Source organism: Micromys minutus, assembly GCF_963924665.1.
Source record: "Micromys minutus genome assembly, chromosome: 17".
NCBI lineage: Eukaryota > Metazoa > Chordata > Mammalia > Rodentia > Muridae > Micromys > Micromys minutus.
In genome coordinates, this window is record NC_137952.1 from 10,748,500 (window position 1) to 10,766,060 (window position 17,561).

General features: G+C 45.6%; 1 protein-coding gene across 1 annotated transcript; it reads left to right on the plus strand.

Annotated features, from left to right (window-relative positions):
• Positions 1-1,655: 1,655 nt before the first annotated feature.
• Positions 1,656-16,739, plus strand: COMMD9 (COMM domain containing 9). The gene is made up of 7 exons (XM_080931228.1): positions 1,656-1,715; positions 10,133-10,258; positions 12,022-12,161; positions 13,779-13,813; positions 14,719-14,822; positions 15,738-15,903; positions 16,396-16,739. Exons 1-6 carry the CDS (start codon positions 1,665-1,667, stop codon positions 15,876-15,878), a joined length of 597 nt encoding a protein of 198 aa, XP_080787354.1. The 5' UTR covers positions 1,656-1,664; the 3' UTR covers positions 15,879-15,903; positions 16,396-16,739.
• Positions 16,740-17,561: the final 822 nt, after the last annotated feature.

The following is a 17,561-nucleotide window of genomic DNA, read 5'->3' on the forward strand; positions in this document are numbered from 1 at the left end:
AAGCAAGCAGAAATGGGTGTATTTGGGTTTCTCCCTGCTCCTGACCTCCTGTGGTGTGACCACAGGCTCAAGCAACTGCCTCAGTGATGGGCTGATAATTGGAGCCCTTTCTTCCTGTATTGTTTTCTATTGGGGTAACAATCACAGCGACAGAGATAAAATCAGAAGGGATTCTCCTGTACCTACATTTTGATTGCATGTCTTAAGAAATAATTGAAGCCCATGAGAGTTTAATAACTTAAGTGTGTCTATGAATAAAAATCTCTGTTAAGATGCACTTTTCACTGGAAAAAAAGTACGTAAATAAAACAAATGAATTCACTCAAAGTAAACTAAGTTTGACAGACTTTAAGTTTGGTAGGTTTCAGTGTTGGTAAGTCTATGACAAGCATGTCTCCCTGATTCCTACACAGCTGCTCAGCTTCCAAGTTTAGAATTTTTGGAAGCATTTTTGTTGACCTTTTTATCAGGTTAATATCTGTCACACTCCACATTATCTCCTGCCAAGCTCTGATCACTTACAGTTCTCTGTCTAATGGTTGGAAGTTTGGCTAGCAGCATCTGGAACACTGGTGGTGGAGGAATCTGAGGTAATATTTGCAGCAGCTGCTGAAGCTGCTCCCACAGAACAACAACATGCATCAGGTTGGTCTATACTCTTGGCACATCCACCTTTCGCTGCTAACCCTCCACCAGGTTGTGTTTGTTCAAGGAAGAATCACATCTCTAAAGTCAGGTAGCTTAGACAGCCCAGCTCCTTCCTTCACGAGTTTCTGTTTCTTTCTGGAAGCCTGTTTTTAAACTCAGAATCACTTCTTATCTTGCAGTCGCAAGGGTACCATTAAGCCATTTTCAGACTCTGAAGGCTGGAGGGTTCTGCCTCTGAGGAAGGAGGTGTTGGCAGGCCTCACTTCCTTGTCGCGTGACCCTCAACACAGAGTTCCCAGCGCAAGAGACTCAAGAGAAAGAGTGCAGACAGGAAACCATGGCCGAGGTGTGCAGGGCTAAAATAGGTAAAGTCTTCACGTGACTCCCTCCTTCCTAACCCCTTTCCTAAGCAGCTGCTCTTCAAACCAGATTTCGTCTGGGACGACAGGAAATTTACTAAGAACCCTATGTGACATAGCTTGACAGACTGGATAAGGCTAGTTATAATGACAAGCCCCTGCCTCTCCACAAACAGAAAAGAAACCATATGCCTTGAAGCGTTGTGGCTTTCAGCATGTACTGCAGTCTTGTGAGCATACATACATGTGTGTGAATTCCAAGAATTCAAATAGGCACAGCTTCATTTAAATCCAGATGGTGAGTAGGTCGATCACTTCTGGGCATCTAAGTTGCCAAGGTGCCTGCCAAGCCTGCAGGTGCATTTCCCAGATCAGCCAGCCTACCCAGAAGGGCAAAGGCAAACCCAGTTTCCCTGGCCTAGGAAGTCCAGCCAACTGTTTCCTGGAAACCATCCTATATCCGAGTTCTCCTAACATCTCAGCCCTCGGGTCTTTGAGTTTAGCCATGCAAGAGCGAGACTTCCCGGTTCTCTGCACATCCTAAAACTCTTCCGCCACTCCCGCCAGCCACAGTGAAGAACTACAACTCCCAGAATGGCCTGCTAGGGGTCACGCGGCACGCTCCGCTTGCTCCCGCTGTCACGTGACTCCAGAAAAATGGCGGCCTTGACGTCTGAGCATTTCGTGGCGCTCCAGAGCCTGCTGAAGGTATATTGAAGGGGTGGGGACGCATGCAGCGACAGCCTTAGTGTCTGGAACTTGGTGCAAAGCAAGAATTGGGAATAAACAGGCCCTGGCTTGGAGCACTGTTCCACCACCTCACCTCCTGCGCGCCAGTGCTTGTCTGTGTAACCCTGAGAAAATCGCCCAGCCTTTCTGAGCTTTTAAATAGGAGCAACAAGATTAATCACGCCCTTATATTTCGGTGGACGGAAAAAGATCAGATAGTCGATGTAAATGCACCCAAGAATAAGTGACCACGAGTGGTTTTTCGGATTGGAGTACGTGGGTGACAGTCACCAGTTTCCCATTTAATCCCAGTCAGTGCTCCATCAGGGAAATCCTCTCCCTCTTGTCACCCTAGTATTTCTAGGGACGTCGTAACGTTTGAGTAACTCCGTACAAGCGTGACTTTGCTTCCCCTCTTAGAACTTCTGACTAGTTAACACCATGGGTGCCTCTGTCTTCTAAGGAACATGACTTCTGTTTCTCTGTGTTTTCCTTTCTTCTCTCTTCTCCAGTTAAAGATCAGAAATGACCCTCAGTACACTATCATTATCAGCCACACATATAATGCCCTCTCCAGTATACATCTCCCTAGTATGCATTTGCTCAGTCCACTCCTGAACGCTTTGACTTCACTGTTCACAAACGTTGAACAAGAACAATACCTGGCATCCAGTATGTGCTGAGGAAACTAGCTCTGAAGTGCCTTAGTGTAACAGAGCTGTGACTAGAAACTGAGAGCTTTCATTACCAGTTCCCACCCCCCCCCCCCTTCATTGTGGTTGATTTGAGCCATTTCTTCTCCATGTCTGCTTGTCTTGGGGGCATTTTGTTTGCCTTGGTAAGTTTTTAAAAATTAATATGTTACATAAATACTGAAAAAGCAGAAATCATGAGTGCTTCTCTTGATGACTGCACACTTGTGTAGCCAACACCAGATACACCCTTAACCCCAGCAGCTCCTTGATTACTTCTCCACTGGCCTTTCCAACAGTACATTGCTTAAGACACAGTATAATACACAATCTCTGAACTCCTCAAAAATGGAACACTCCTTCCTATCCTTGTCCACATCTGGCTTTCCAGTCGTGATTGTAGCCGTGGCTCATTTTCATTGCTCTACTGTTTAAATAAGCTTTATTAGAAGGTAACTAGAATGTCTCCTGTAGTTGTGAGAACGTAGAGAGATGCCATTTACCTTTTGTCCAGTGTCCCTTATGGTGACTTTCTGAAAGTCTACAGAATGATATCAGTTGGGGTATTTACATTGATCCAGTCAAGCTCCAGGGCATGTCTGTCCGTGCAAGACCCCTGGGTTGACATCTTACAGCTGAGTCACTTGCAGTCAGCCTCTAGGCCTCCTTGACACCTCAGCTTTCTTCTGTCATTGGTTTTCATGTCAAGAAAGTTTTAGATCTTGCTGTGGCTGATGTCTGTGGATTGGCTTTCCTAATTCTCTCGAGCAGTGGTTCTCAAGCTGTGGGCTGCAAGCCCTTTGTGGTTGCACATCATTTATCCTGCACATCAGATATCCACAGCACACACAATTCATAACAGTAGCAAAATTACTATGAGGCAGCAATAAAATAATTTTATGGTCAGGGTCACCACAACATGAGGAACTGTATTAAAGGGTCACAGTATTAAGGAGGCTGAGAACCACTGCTCTAGAGAATCAAACCAATCTTGTATAGCCACAATTGCTTCCTTTTCATTGCTTTGAAGTATTCTGTAGTGTTTTCTATTTTTTTGCTCATTGGCCTGTTGAAAATTCTGTAGAGTATTTCCAGTGCACTCTTTTACAGATGAAGTTGCTAGGCTATCTGGAAGTCACTTGATTTAAAGACATTTCCAAACTTTTCCGGAGTACCTGCACTACTTTATACTTTACAGGTATATTTGTATCGGCATTAACATTTTGGGTTGTCAGTATATCCTATCTGAATCATTCTGATACGTTTTTTGGTTCTCTGCGTGTCTACATATGTGTTTGGGTGTGGACATGTGGTCAGAGGACCACCTCGGGTGTCAGTTCTGCCTTCAGTCTTGCTGGAGATTTTCTCATGCTTTACTCCCACGTGCACCAGGCTCTGCCCACGAGCCTCTCCGAATTCTTCTGTCTATTATTTTCAGACAGGAGCCCTAGGATTTCAGGCATGTGCCCTACTTCAGCTTGTGTGTCTTCTGGGGATCCAAATTCAAGTCATCGGGCTTGAGCAGTAAGTTCTTTACCCCCCCCTAAGCTGTGCCCCAGCCCTGTATCTGTCTCTTATATTTAGGCCTGTGATCCACAGTGAGCCAGTTTTATATAAGATGTATATGATACATAGGTTGAGTATGTTTACTTTAATGTCATACTGTTTCAGAACTGTTTGTGGAAATGATTTCTCTTCCACTGAATTGTTTTTGAAATTCAAGAATCCCTTGGACATATCTGTGTTGGTTCGTCTGGGGGTCTCTCTTGCCCTGTTCTGTGTGCCTATCTCTCTGTGTATAGGCCTGATTGTCCTAACTATATAGTAAATCCTGACATCAGTCCAATTCTCAAAGTTGCTTTGGCTGGGGATGTAGCTCAGTCAGTAAATCATGTGTCAAGCAGGAGGGCATGAGTGTGATACCTGAACAGCTCGTGAAAAAGCCAGCATGCCGGGGAGGCAGAGACAGCTATTCTGGGGCAGTCTAGGCAGCCTTGGCTGTTTGTTTGGCTGCTCTAGACCACTGTATCAAGGAGCAAGGAGAATGGGGCCCAAGGAACCACAGAGAGGTTGTCCTCTGCTTCTACATGTATGTTCACATGTGCACATGCGTCTTCCAACACACTTGCAAACATTGCTAACTGCTCTAACTCCTTTGCCTTTCACTATACATTTTACATGTAGTTGGCTATATCTGCGACAAACTTGCTTGGATTTTGATAGGAATCATGTTGAACATATGTGCCAGTTAGGGGTAAATTGCTCTCTTTAGGATATTGAATCTCCTAGAACATAAACTTGGTGTATCTCCATATTTATCTCATCTTCTCTGAGATCTTTTGTCTGCAATGTAGAGTCGCAGCACTGAAGTGCTAGGGTTCATTCTTTGACCAATTGCAAACGACACTTTTTAAATTATGTCTCCATGTCCATTACTTGGACAGATAGAACCCTTATTAAGATGGTTCAGCTTTTGATTGTTTTACCTTCCAACAATATGAAAGTAAAAGGATTGGGTCAAAATGATACATTGGATTTGGATCGTCTGACTTGCAGCATCCAGGGAAGTTGCTGGAAATGCCAAGCAGCAGTTCCTCAGCGCCCTGTGAGCCAGGCAGCGTTCAGTTTTAAAGCACCAGTGCTGTCCAGGTACTGACACCAAACCATGTGCACTGGCTGGTTTTGTGTCTACTTGACACAAGCTGGAGTTACCACAGAGAAAGGAGCCTCAGTTGAGGAAATGCCTCCATGACACCCAGCTGTAAGTCATTTTCTCAACTAGTGATCAAGTGGGGAGGGTCAGCCCATTGTGGGCTGTGCCATCCCTGGGCTCATAGACCTGGGTTTTATAAGAAAGCAAACTGAGCAAGCCGGGGAAGCAAGCTAGTAAGTGACATCCCTCCATGGCCTCTGCATCAGCTCCTGCTTCCTGACCTACTTGAGTTCCAGTTCTGACTTTCTTCAGTGATAAGCAGCAGTGTGGAAGTGTAAGCTGAATAAACCCTTTCCTCCCCAACTTGCTTCTTGGTCATGATGTTTTGTGCAAGAATAGAAACCCTGACTAAGATGCCATGGCATTCCATAGGTTAGAAGTATTTTATATATTTTTTAATTAGGGTAGTTTTTAAAGTAATTATTTTTATTGTATGTACATTGGTGTTGTGCTTGCATGCATGTCTGTGTGAGGGTGTATGATCTTGGAATTACAGACAGTTGTAACCCACCATGTGGGTGCTGGGAATTGAACCTAGGTCCTCTGGAATAGCAGTCAGTGCCATTGGAGGCCTTCTCTTCAGGCCCCTAATTAGGGTATTTTTTTAAACTATTTTTTTGTGTGGATTTCACATCATACACCACAGTCCCACTCATCCCCTCCTCCCCTCGAACCTGCCTTCCACCCTTTGCACCTCCCCTTCCACAGAGAAGAAATATGTGGTGGAAGCTGTAGACTATCACAGTGTGATCCATTGCTCCATATTGGCTCACAGATGCTAATTAGGGTTTTATAAAGGCAGGATGGATGTCATCCTGTGTAGAAATAAAGCTGACCTTCGTGTGTTGATTTTTATATCTCCAAACTTGTTAAATTTACTTACACTAGGTTTTGGCAGTGTTTGGGGGAACTTTTTAGGTAGTGTGTGTCTCTGTGTGTGCACACACGTGTGCACGCTCACCATGGTGCAGATGTGAAAACCAGCGTGCAGGAGTCAGTTCTCTGCTTCCCCATGTACACTCTAGGAGTCAAACTCACGTCCTCAGGCTCTGTGCCCTTGCCTTTCCTTACCTGCCAAACCATCCCCTACTTGAGGCCATTGTTTGTTTGTTTAGGTTTTTAAAGTCTTCATGTTTAATTTTAACAAACACTTTTTCTTGCTTTAAGATGTGTGCCCACCTCCCTTGATCTGTTAAAATTGTGAGTTATATAGATTTTCAAATATTTAGTCAGATTTAGATCCCCGGAATAAATCCTGTCTGCCCATAGCGTATAATCCCTTTATATATTCTTTACATATTGCTCATTTCTATATGCTAATATTTTGCCAAGCATTTCTGTGTCACTTTTTATGAGAGGATGTTGATCTGTAATATCCAAACTGTCTGGTTTGAATATTAAAGTAACTTTACCCAGAAAATACATTGGAAACCGTTCCCCTCTCTTCTGTCCTCTAAAAGAGATTTATAGAATTGATATTTTTAATCTTGAGATGTTTGTTAGAATTCTTCAGTGAAAAATGTCTTGGTCTAGAGATTTCTTCTTCTGAGTTAACGGTGTGGATTCAATTTCCTGAACAGCGACAGCCATCACAAGTCTGTCTCCTATGAGGGCGCTGTGATGGTGTTGTTGAGTAATTGTCCATTGTGGAAGCCGCCGGGCTTGTGTGTAGGCTCCCCTCAGCCTTTCGGTGTCTGGCTTGTCATTCTTTCCAGCACTTTGTTTCACTTGCTCCCCCGTCCCCTTACGGGGAAGTGTTGCACATTGTCAGTTAGAATGATGGATGGTGTTACTGAGTTCTTCCGGATCCTGTTTCATATCTGGCTGGTTCTATCAGTTACTGAAGGAGGGATGTTGCTGTGCCCGCAGCATTTGGGAAGTCACCTGTTTCTCATTCTGGATGTCTTCTTGGTGAACAGAATCTTGAAGCATTTTATAATACGGTCCTGATAGTTTCCTTTTTGCAGAGCATGCTTTATATGGCTTCAGTGTGGCCATTCTTACATTCCCTTGATTAATGTCTGACTGGCATTCTTCATTCATCCACCTACCTGTAGCCTGCCCATATACTTGAAAGGAGATCCTTGTATTTGGCATTTAGTGTTTTTCATTTACTCTGCCAATTTTTTATTTTAATTAGACTATTGAAGTCAGTTAGACTTCATATAAATACTACCATGCTAGGACTTAAATCTGTTCTTTTTATCTGCTCATTCTTTCTTTTCTTTTTCTTTTTTTACATTTCTCTTTTTTCCCCTGGGTTATTTGAACATTTTTAGAAGAATTCTATTTTTCTAGGAAGATGGCTAAGTAGGTAAGAGGGCTTGGCATGCAAGCTTGAGAATGGGATTTGAATCTCCAGCACTCGCTCAAAAAAACTACCCATGGCCACAGCTACCTGTAATGAGAGCACAGTGGAGTTCAGGGGCAGGAGGTCTCCCAGCTTCTGGCTGCCAGCCTAGCTCCAGCTTCAGTGAGAGAACTTGTCTCAAGGGAATTGAGCATCCTTGTACACACACACACACTCACACATACACTGGCACACACATATATACACACACATATGCACACAGAGGGTGTGTGCACTCAGAATTCTACATTAGCTAGGGTTCTGATACACTTTAATCCAGCCTTTGCAGTCACATGTAGCTTATCTGTTGGTGTCATCATTGTATCTTAGGATGAAGTTTTCTTATAAACACATTCATATTAAATATTTTTCTCCATTGCACTTAAAGCTCCACCAAACAGCATTATAATTTTTGCTTTATCCTTCAAATGTAATATAGAAAATGTAATTGTTTTTACATCTTTGCTTGTTCTCTGCTGTTTTACAGTGTAGGGAATCTAAACATATGACTGCCGTGGTCAGCAGGTTGCAGCAGATTAAAGAAAAGCATCAGGCCTGTTGTGATGCTGATGGTGCCGGGATCAGTGTGTGAGCTCACACACTCTAACAGTTCTGTCCCTAGGAAGCTGGGAAGGGAGGGGAAAGAGGCCAGGGTTGCTGAGGGGCAGTGTGCAGTGATGACCCAAGGTGGTTTCGGGTCACTGTGGCGCCCACACCTCTGTCATTCCTAACCTGCCACAGACATCCCTCACTGCAGAGCTTCTGGTACATTGTCTTCATTTTCCTTCATCCCCGATTGACAGTTGTAGCTGGGACTTCTAGGTTGACAGTTCGATCTGCATCTGAGAACTACACTTTCCTGTCTCTCTTGAGTTCCCACATGAAAGCCATTGTTATTCTAAATGTTTCTTGTAATGCTTACAGCTTTTTGTCTTTTTCTCTTTTATGTTTGATTTCTGGTGTGTCTTGGTATGAAGTTTTTAAATTATACTCTTTAGGGTTCAGCTAGGTTCTTGAAAGATTTACCATTAAGTCTGTGAGTCTGTGGTTAAACTTAGGAAGTTTAATAATGTGGTCTTCTATTTTCTTAAATATTATCTATCATCTGTCTGTCTGCCTGTCTAACTGCTGTTTCCTCTTTGAACTCATTCTGTGACTGCAGTGGAGCATTTGTTAGATCACCGGTGGGGCCCTGCAGCCCCCACGCCGTGTTAGTTAGCTTTCCCTCTGCTCAGGTATACCAGTTGTCTTCCATCTACTGAGTGTACGCTGCATTTGTCTTCTGAGTGTTTGGGTTATGTCTTTGCTGGTTTCCATTTTATTATTATTGCCTTCTCTTTTTTTTGGCAGTCCTTATTTTTTTAATTGTTAGAATATTGCAACCATAGCTGCATCTAAATATTGGTCAGATCATTTTAACCTTGTCCTCTGAGACAGTCCTGTCAAGTAGCCCGAGTTGACCTGCAGCTTGTAATCCTATTTCCTCAGCCTCCTGCGGCATCTCTCCATTCCCCCTTTTCATTATTCTCAAGACCTGCCTGGCTCCTGGTCACACAGTGATTTCTGTTAGAACCTGGACATGTTCCGGTTACGTTCTGAGACTGTGTATAGTGCTTAAATCTTGTTCCCAACACTGCTAAGATGGAGAGTAGGGGTGTTTTGTCAATTCGACACAAGCACAAACTAAATAGAGTCATCTAGGAAGACTGAAGTCTGAGAAAAGGCCTCTGTCTGGTTGGCCTCTAGGCAAGACTGTAGGACATGTTCTTGATTGATGATTGATGTGGGAGGGCCCAGCCCACTGAGAGTGCTGCCACCCCTAGGCAGTTGGTCGTGAAGTTATATAACAAACCAGAAAATGGGCTGAGCAAGCCATGCTGAGCAAGCCGGTAAGCATTGCTCCTCTGTGGCCTGTGCTTAAGTTTCTTCCTCCAGGTTCCTGCCTTGGCCTCCCTCTGATTGTAGATTATAACCCTGTAAGCCAAATTGACCTTTCCCTCCCCAAGTTGTTTATGGTCAGTGTTTTAACACAGCAAGAGAAACCAGAGTGCTACCTCATTAGTTCCATTGGAAGTGCAAGTCCAGAGTCCCACAGAGTAGTGTGGCTTGTGACAGACCAGTAGGATTGACAGTCCCAGCTCTCCCCTCATCCTTCCTGGACACCGCCCTAGCAGTGTTGTTTGGGATGCTGTACTGTAGCATTACAGGGCTTGCTGCTCACAGAGAGGCTTCCTCTCAGCCCTTGCTGGTCCTGGTGACGTGTGTTCACAGTTTCTCATGTGATAGTTGTTTTTGGCTGAAGTAGAGTAGTTATTGTCTCAAATTTTTCTGTCTTAGGAGGCTGCCCCTCTAGGGCAAGGTCTGGAGTCAGTGAAGCATGCAAGTACCTCAGTACCCATGTTGTTCCCTGGGCCTTATCCTAGCTTCTCTCCCCCCATGCACAGGTAAGTTTTTTCTCCCTGAGGCCCAAGGATATTAGTTGATATCCACAGGAAGAATATGGAAAGGTATACCATCTTCCCAGACACTGTCTTGTGGAACTGGTAGCATTTAAAAACCTCTCAGAAGTGTCATAAAATAACCAACACAATGTTTGCAGACTCCAACTCTGTGTGTTTACCATCTGTAAATTAACTCCTAGGCCTCCTCAAAAGATGTCGTCAGACAACTGTGCCAAGAAAGCTTCTCCAGTTCGGCTCTTGACTCAAAAACCCTCCTGGATGATACATGTTCCAGTTTGTCAGTGAGCCGGGAGGAGGCAGAGCAAGTGAGTGGTGATAACAGCCCTAACCACCTATAACCTCTGTCCTGACTCCCCAGTCAGATGAATGTCCAGAGACCCTTTCTCCTTCCACAGCTGTTCAGACACAGCTGTGAAAATATTAATGAACTCTAAGGCCTTTGTCTTTGAGCCTTTCCTTATGACACATAAGCCCCCTTATGAGAAACAATCAGACTTCCAGGTATTGTTCATTTCAGACTTATTGCCTAGGCAGTGTGTAAAAAAAAAAAAAAAAACGACCTTTTGTGATTTTTGTGCACAGCATGTGACTTGCGGTGCTGATGAGCTGTCAGCTGGACATCCATCCGAGGACAGGCCTTGCAGGGACATCTTTATGAGGCATGGAGTGGTATTAGAGAGTGCCCACTGCTGGGCTCAATCAGGCTCCCTCGGGGATGCTGTGTTCCCCACACCCCTCCCTTCCCTTGGCCCCTGCATGTTTTCTGCTCAGCTCATGTGATTTTCATCAGGCAGCAGAGGAGGCCAGGGTGCCTGGAGCTAAGTTAGATAGCAGAGATGGTTTGTCCATCCAGGGCGCATGTGCTTGGCTGGGTGTCTTTATCCACACAGTGCTGTTACTGTCATTGTTTTTCTTTAATCTAGAGCTTTCTTCATGGTAATCAACTATAGGAAAATAAAAGGCAAAAGTAAGATTGTTTGGATACCCTTAAGATAAATGCTGAAGCCAGGACTTGGGTACAGCTTTGTGACTCTAGGAAAACAGAAGAAGGAGCAAGGGAACGATAGAGAATGGAGACAAGCCGATTACAAAGCATGTTGATGAGGTGGTCACTGCTGAGCGTCAACTCCCACCCCAACAGCTGCAGGCTTTGCTTTTCTCTGCTTCTAGGTTTTATCTATTCATAGTCAGACAACCTCCATGCTATCAGATAGAGCTGCAAAGTAGAGAAACAGTCAGGTCCTAAGAGCTTTCTTGGGTTCGGCTAAGCATCGTTAAATTCATAAGTGAACTGCAAGTTACATTCTACTGCAGACCTACAGGGGCATGGGATGGTTTGCTGGGAGTGCAGCTCCCTGGCTGCTGTGCAGAAGCCCTGGGTTTGGTGTGCAGTGCCTGCCAGGATATAAGGTGGGAGCACATACCGAGTCAGGGTCCACGACTCATCTTTCCCAGAGGGAGTCACACCACTGGGCAGCAACTGCTTTTCTTTGATCTTCCAGGTTACAGTGTAAGGATAAAAACATGAGATGCCCTCCAGCCTAGACTGAAGCCCACCCTCCAGGGGAACCAGCATCTCCTCTAACAACTCAATGAGCACAGGTTCAGATTCTTGCAAGGAGTGTGCAGCCTCACTCAGGGAAGCCTCACTCTAGTATTTACACAGTCCTCTTAGTCCAGAGGCATTGGGCCAATGCAGGGTTGCTTAGTAACCTAGCTGGCTTTCCACTTCTCTCAGGTTACCAGGGAAACAACATCACAGAGTTAAGTGGAGGTCAGATTCTTCCACAGAAGGCAAAAAGATATATTATCCCTTTGCCCACAAGTAACAAGTTTCTGACAAGCTGATGGCTTCCTATGTCAGGCGGCTATCTCTGTCCTCTAAAAGGATCAGTGAACTAGCAAAGTCATACTGGGTGTCATCATGTGCTACGGAGACCGCCACCGCAGTTAACTCATTCACATGACTGTGGTAGTGTGCCCCTGGGGTGAGTGTATACCTCTGCCTCTCCGAGTGCACCTCCTACCCAGACCCCTCAGCTACAGGGCTGCCCTCTCTGTCCTACAGCTGCTCCAGGCTCTGCACCACTTCACTAGGCTGGTGGCCTTCCGTGACCTGTCCTCTGCTGAGGCGATTCTGGCTCTCTTTCCGGAAAATTTCCACCAAAACCTCAAAAACCTGCTGACAAAAATTATCCTGGAGCACATGTAAGTGTGTGTTTTTTGAGAGTCCCTTCAAACTTTCATACTTATTACTGTTCTAGAAATAATGTAAGTGTGTGGTTGAGAACACATACTGTAACATGATGACTGATGAAAGAAAGTAAGACCTGGGACCCAACGCCCAGAGGTTAGTTGTATCCACTCTTCAGTGGGAGGCCATTCATCTCTGACTATTTCTGTTACTTGAGGAAGGGTCTCATGTAGCTGAGGCTGGCCTTGAACTCCTTTTTTAGCCAAGGATAACATTGAACTTGTGATCCTTCTACCTCTAAGTGCTGGGCTTACAGGCGTGAGCTCCCACTCCTGACTTGAAGGTGAGAATGAGGCTGTTTCTCTTTGCATATATGTGGAGTAGCTGATCTTTAGGTTTTGTTTTTAACAGACAGGACCTTGACATTTTAGAACTTATTTATTCTTAGCAAACTATTAATATTGATGACACTCCAGTCAATGACCTGAGGGTTATTTTTAATAGTTAAATGTAAAGTATATTCTAGTCCATGGAGGAATTTGGCGTCATTTTTAAAAATTCCTTAAGGTTAGCCATTTAAGATATTGGCAGTTTCTCCCAAAACCAGTTTGTGATAGAAACTTTATGTATGCAGTTACTCACTTACTGGCTTAAAGATCATGTGCACACTGGGAAACAGTGGGGTTTGCCTTATATTATCAAAGACATTGTTCCCACACGGTCTGTTGCTGTTTGTGTGTGTGGAGCCGAGGTTAGCCTTGCATGTGGCGTATCTTGTGCCTGCTGCTGTGATCACGGGCATGCAGCACAAAGCCTGGCCTCCAAGCACTGAGGTTTCTGTACTTCCCCAGTTCTATGAGTGGGAGACGGTTTCTCGTTTTCACTTTTAAGTTTTTGATAGCAGAAATGTTGAGTGTCTTTTTCTTGTGCTTAGCGGTCATTTTTTTGTCTCTTTTGTGAATTGTCTCTATCGTCTAAACAGAGAAGATGCTTTTCAACATGAATCTTAAGTAGAAGTGATTGTTCTAGCTGACAGCTTGCAGGGGCCCAGCAGAAACTGGTAATAATTATTACCCAGGGCTTCATCGCTTGTCTAGAACTCTCACACATGACCACGTTTTATTCTGACTGCTTAGCCTGTTCTAGCCTGTGTGGCATCTAACGTGAGATGTGGTACTCACAGTAGGTGTGCAGGGAATGGAGAGTGAGTTTACCTTTTCTCTTTTGTCTTTGAGACCAGTAGCACAAGTAGATTGCAACTCATTAGGCTTTCTAATTTTCTTTACGGTTGTTTTATTACATTTATTTGGAGGGCTGTAGGGTGTGCTGTATTGGCACGGAGGTCATAGGGGAGCTTGCAGGACTTAGCTCTCCTTTTTGACCAAAGGGGTCCCACAGATTGAACTTGGGTCCTGTCTTAGGCCACTGCTATTTTATGCCTTTTGTGTGTGTGTGTGTGTGTGTGTGTGTGTGTGTGTGTGTGTGCTTGTTTCCTAAGCTATCCAACACCGAGCTTTGCAAACCAAGGAAAAACTGCCTGTGAAAGGAGGGGTTTATGGGGCCCTTTCTCAGTAAGAGGCCACAAGCAAAAACATTGCTCCTCCTGTTTTTCCCCATCGCTCTTCAAACAGATCGACCTGGAGAACTGAAGCCCAAGCAAACCAGAGTGAGTACTGAGGCCTCTCCCACCCTGCTCCTCAATGCCAGCTCTGAGTCCTCCAGCCAAGAACTGAAGCGCAGATCAAAGAGAACTATCCTAGTCCCAAACCCAATTCTGTGTTGTACCTTTTAAATTTCACATTATTATTATCTAATGTTATGATAGAAGCGGATTGCTAAAGAATATAGAAATAGCCAAGTAAAAAGTGAGGTACTTAAAGTATGTGTCGGTTAAGACAAAACTAAAGTGGGAACAGAATGGGGAAGGGGAAGAGAAGAAAGAAAGAAGCGGGTATCGGTGGGATGTGCTCAGTATACATGCATACAACAGTGACCTTAGGTAACATACTACTACATACAGTGAGTAATAACAGTGAGAATTACATGTGTGTGTTGGAGTTGCAAAGAGGAAAGATGGTGTGTAAGAGCGTGCCGAGTGACTGCCCTTGCACTTGCTTCAAGCCAGTCACAGCTGGAGCTCTGTGTCAGTGCAGACTGGTCCAGCCCTCCCAGCAGCCCTGCAGTCCAGGCTTCTAGACGAGGAGGCAGCTCTGGGTTAGACAAGGGTGGGGCATGCTTCTAGAAAACAGAGTCTCTATCCCCATTGCTGAAGTTGCCCTTCTTCTACGACTCAGGCCATGGCTGCACCTCTACCTTGTGTCGCTTGTCACTCTATCCTAACACCTGGAGTGCAAGTATCTGAAGATGTGCCCACTGGGAATCAGTGCTAAGGACAGGTGGCACCAAGCCGTGTGTAAGCACACAAGTTGTAGGTCGTAGGTCCTCCCTGTCTCTCTCTGAGACTTGTCGTCAAACGTATTGCATGTGTGCATTCCTTACAGCCAGCTGTCATGATAAAAGCTTGGGACAGACAGGTAGTACACAACCTCTGACCAAAGTGTTCCTCCACAGTCTCTCTGCCACGCCTGCTGGACCTGGACTGGAGAGTGGATATCAAAACCTCCTCTGACAACATCGGCCGCATGGCTGTCCCCACCTGCCTGCTCCAGATGAAGGTACGCCCAGTGACAGGCTCCTCGGGAGGCAAGAAGGGATGGGCCTTCCCCCAGGCCCAGTAACTTAAAAATAATACCCCCTCCCAAATGTGTTGCTCATTCACAAATTATATCTGTAAGACCGTCTTGACTTAACATGGTCATGATAAAATAGTTGCTGAAAGCAAAAGTTTTAGCAGGAGAGATGCAGAACATTGAATTCTTTAGATGATGTGCTGATGTCTGAAGGTCTCCAGCTTTCCCAGCAGGGTTACACATGCAGATATCAGATAGCCCTCAGGTAGGCAGCCTCTCGCTAGCTTCCTGTTCAGTAGACTTGGGCCAGCCCTGCTGCAGCACAGTCCAAGTACTTCCTCCGTAGTCACATGCCCTGTCTCACTGTCCTCACCTTATTGCTCTTTTCTGGAACTTCATAAGGGCCCATGCCCGTGTTGTAGGATTTGGGTAGTTGAAATTAGAAGGGTCGGATGCTGCGGCCACTTCCCCAGGCACCCAGCAACTCAACATCTGTCAAAGAATGAAGAGGTGTCTAACAGATCCCTCTCAAAATATAGTAACATTTCATTTCCTCTTTTAAGACCAAATAGGTATATGTGGAACTTTTCTGTGTCCTGTTGCTGTATACATGTCATTGAGCCCTCTTGTCAAAGTGTGGTTTGAACAGGCAGTGTTTTCTCACTTGAGTACTGAGAACCAGTATCAGAGAGATCAGTGAGTCTCTGCTCGCCCATAGCATGGAAAAGAAAAGGGACCCAGGCCTTTGGAGCGTCTCCTCTGCTGAAGAAGGAAGAGCCAGGATGATCTTCTGCACTCAATAGCAACCTCTCTTTGAGAGCCCACAGAACTGAGTAGGGTTCACCTCCAGGGAGAAACAGACAGGCGGCTTTGACTTTCTGGGCCATGTTCTTCTTGCAGATCCAGGAGGATCCTAGTCTGTGTGGAGAGAAACCCTCTATCTCTGCTGTGACCATGGAGCTGAGCAAAGAAACACTGGACACCATGTTAGATGGGCTGGGTCGAATTCGGGACCAGCTTTCCGCTGTAGCTAATAAATGAGACAATCAGCTATAGACCTGTGAAGGTGTGTCAGCAGAGGTTCCCAGTGGGCAGGGGGGTGGGGGGAATCAGCTATAGACCTGTGAAGGTGTGTCAGCAGAGGCTCCCAGTGGGCAGGGGGGCGGATCAGCTATAGACCTGTGAAGGTGTGTCACCAGAGGCTCCCAGTGGGCAAGGGGGGGCGGGGCTGAATCAGCTATAGACCTGTGAAGGTGTGTCAGCAGAGGTTCCCAGTGGGGGGGTGGCTGAATCAGCTATAGACCTGTGAAGGTGTGTCAGCAGAGGATCCCAGTGGGCAGGGGGTGGGGGGAATCAGCTATAGACCTGTGAAGGTGTGTCAGCAGAGGCTCCCAGTGGGCAGGGGGGGGAATCAGCTATAGACCTGTGAAGGTGTGTCAGCAGAGGATCCCAGGGGGGTGGGGGGGCTGCTGCTCCTACACAGAAGGCACAGCGGAGGAAAGGAAGCAGCCACGCCCATTGCGCCTCTCTTCTCTTCCTCCTTTTGTTTTTCCTGAAGATGAGCAGAAGCCTCAGTCTCTGAGAAGGCCCTCTGTAGAGCTGAGCTTCGACTGGCCACGGCAGTGCGAAGGAACATATTCTTTACCAGCCGCCTGTGCGTGCCGCGGTGGAGGACTCAGGCCAGTACTGTGGACTCGCCTGAGTATATCTCCAGCATTAGCTCAGATGAGCTCATTTCCAGCCTAGAATACTTGGAGGAGATCAAGGGTGATGCCAGAAGCGCTATGTCCTTGTCAAATCAGCAGACAGATAACGGGGAGGAGCGCTGCTGGACCACAGCATCAATCCAGAAAGCTGGAACACACCATTTGCCACTATTCCTGGGCTAGAAAATAGTGAGAATTGGAAATAAATGACGGTGATTCCGGTTGTGGTTCTTCTGAGTTTATGTCTCCAGCCCGCTCTACCTCTCATTTGGGTAAATGACCTCAGCATCTTAATCCCAAGTGAAGCTCACAGCTGCATGGTATGAGGTGATACAAGGTACATGGACCCCACAACTCTGCTCTTGTCTGTCATGTGAAACAAAAAACCAGACTTAACAGTCAGTGGAGGCACTGAGAGTTTAGCCACACAAGAACATCTCTCTCAAGTGCCTCTCATCCCCCTGTCCAGCAACTCTTCCTCCTTCGATAGCTCCACAGTACAGTGATCTCCACAGTAGCACAGTGCAGCCTGATTGGTGTGTGTGTGTGTGTGTGTGTGTGTGTGTGTGTGTGTGTGTGTGTGTGTGAGCACATTCGGGTTGGAGAGTGTATATGTTGTAGGAAGGAAACGGCACCATTGGTGAAGAATAGAGGTTTGACAGCCAGGCTTCTTGATGGTGATATGCTTGACCTCTAAGGATCAATTCCTGCCCAACCCTCCTTCCCTTCCTTTTTTAATTAAGTAGACACATAAGAGTATCTCCCTTATAAGACTGAAGATTAAATAGTATCACACCTGAAAGCACTTAGCACTGGGACAGCTAATAGGCTTAATAACATGAGCTTTGACTATTAATAGCAACAGCCGTAGGAAGCTTTGGGCATCCATTGCATTGTCTACCCAGTGGGGTTGGTTTGAGGATGGATGCTGTTTTCCTCCCTTTGTGGATGAGGCAGCTAGCTCACAGAGGTTCAGTCACCTGCTGGTAAATGTCCTCATTAGGATGTGGGACCAGGT

What these genes read in the sequence shown, in the direction of transcription:
- COMMD9 (XM_080931228.1), top strand. Translation starts at nt 1,665, where the DNA reads ATGGCGGCCTTGACGTCTGAGCATTTCGTGGCGCTCCAGAGCCTGCTG. An exon ending in GCCGGGAGGAGGCAGAGCAA is followed by an intron (nt 10,259 to 12,021) that starts GTGAGTGGTGAT and finishes TCTGTCCTACAG; the next exon opens with CTGCTCCAGGCTCTGCACCA. An exon ending in TGAAGCCCAAGCAAACCAGA is followed by an intron (nt 13,814 to 14,718) that starts GTGAGTACTGAG and finishes GTTCCTCCACAG; the next exon opens with TCTCTCTGCCACGCCTGCTG.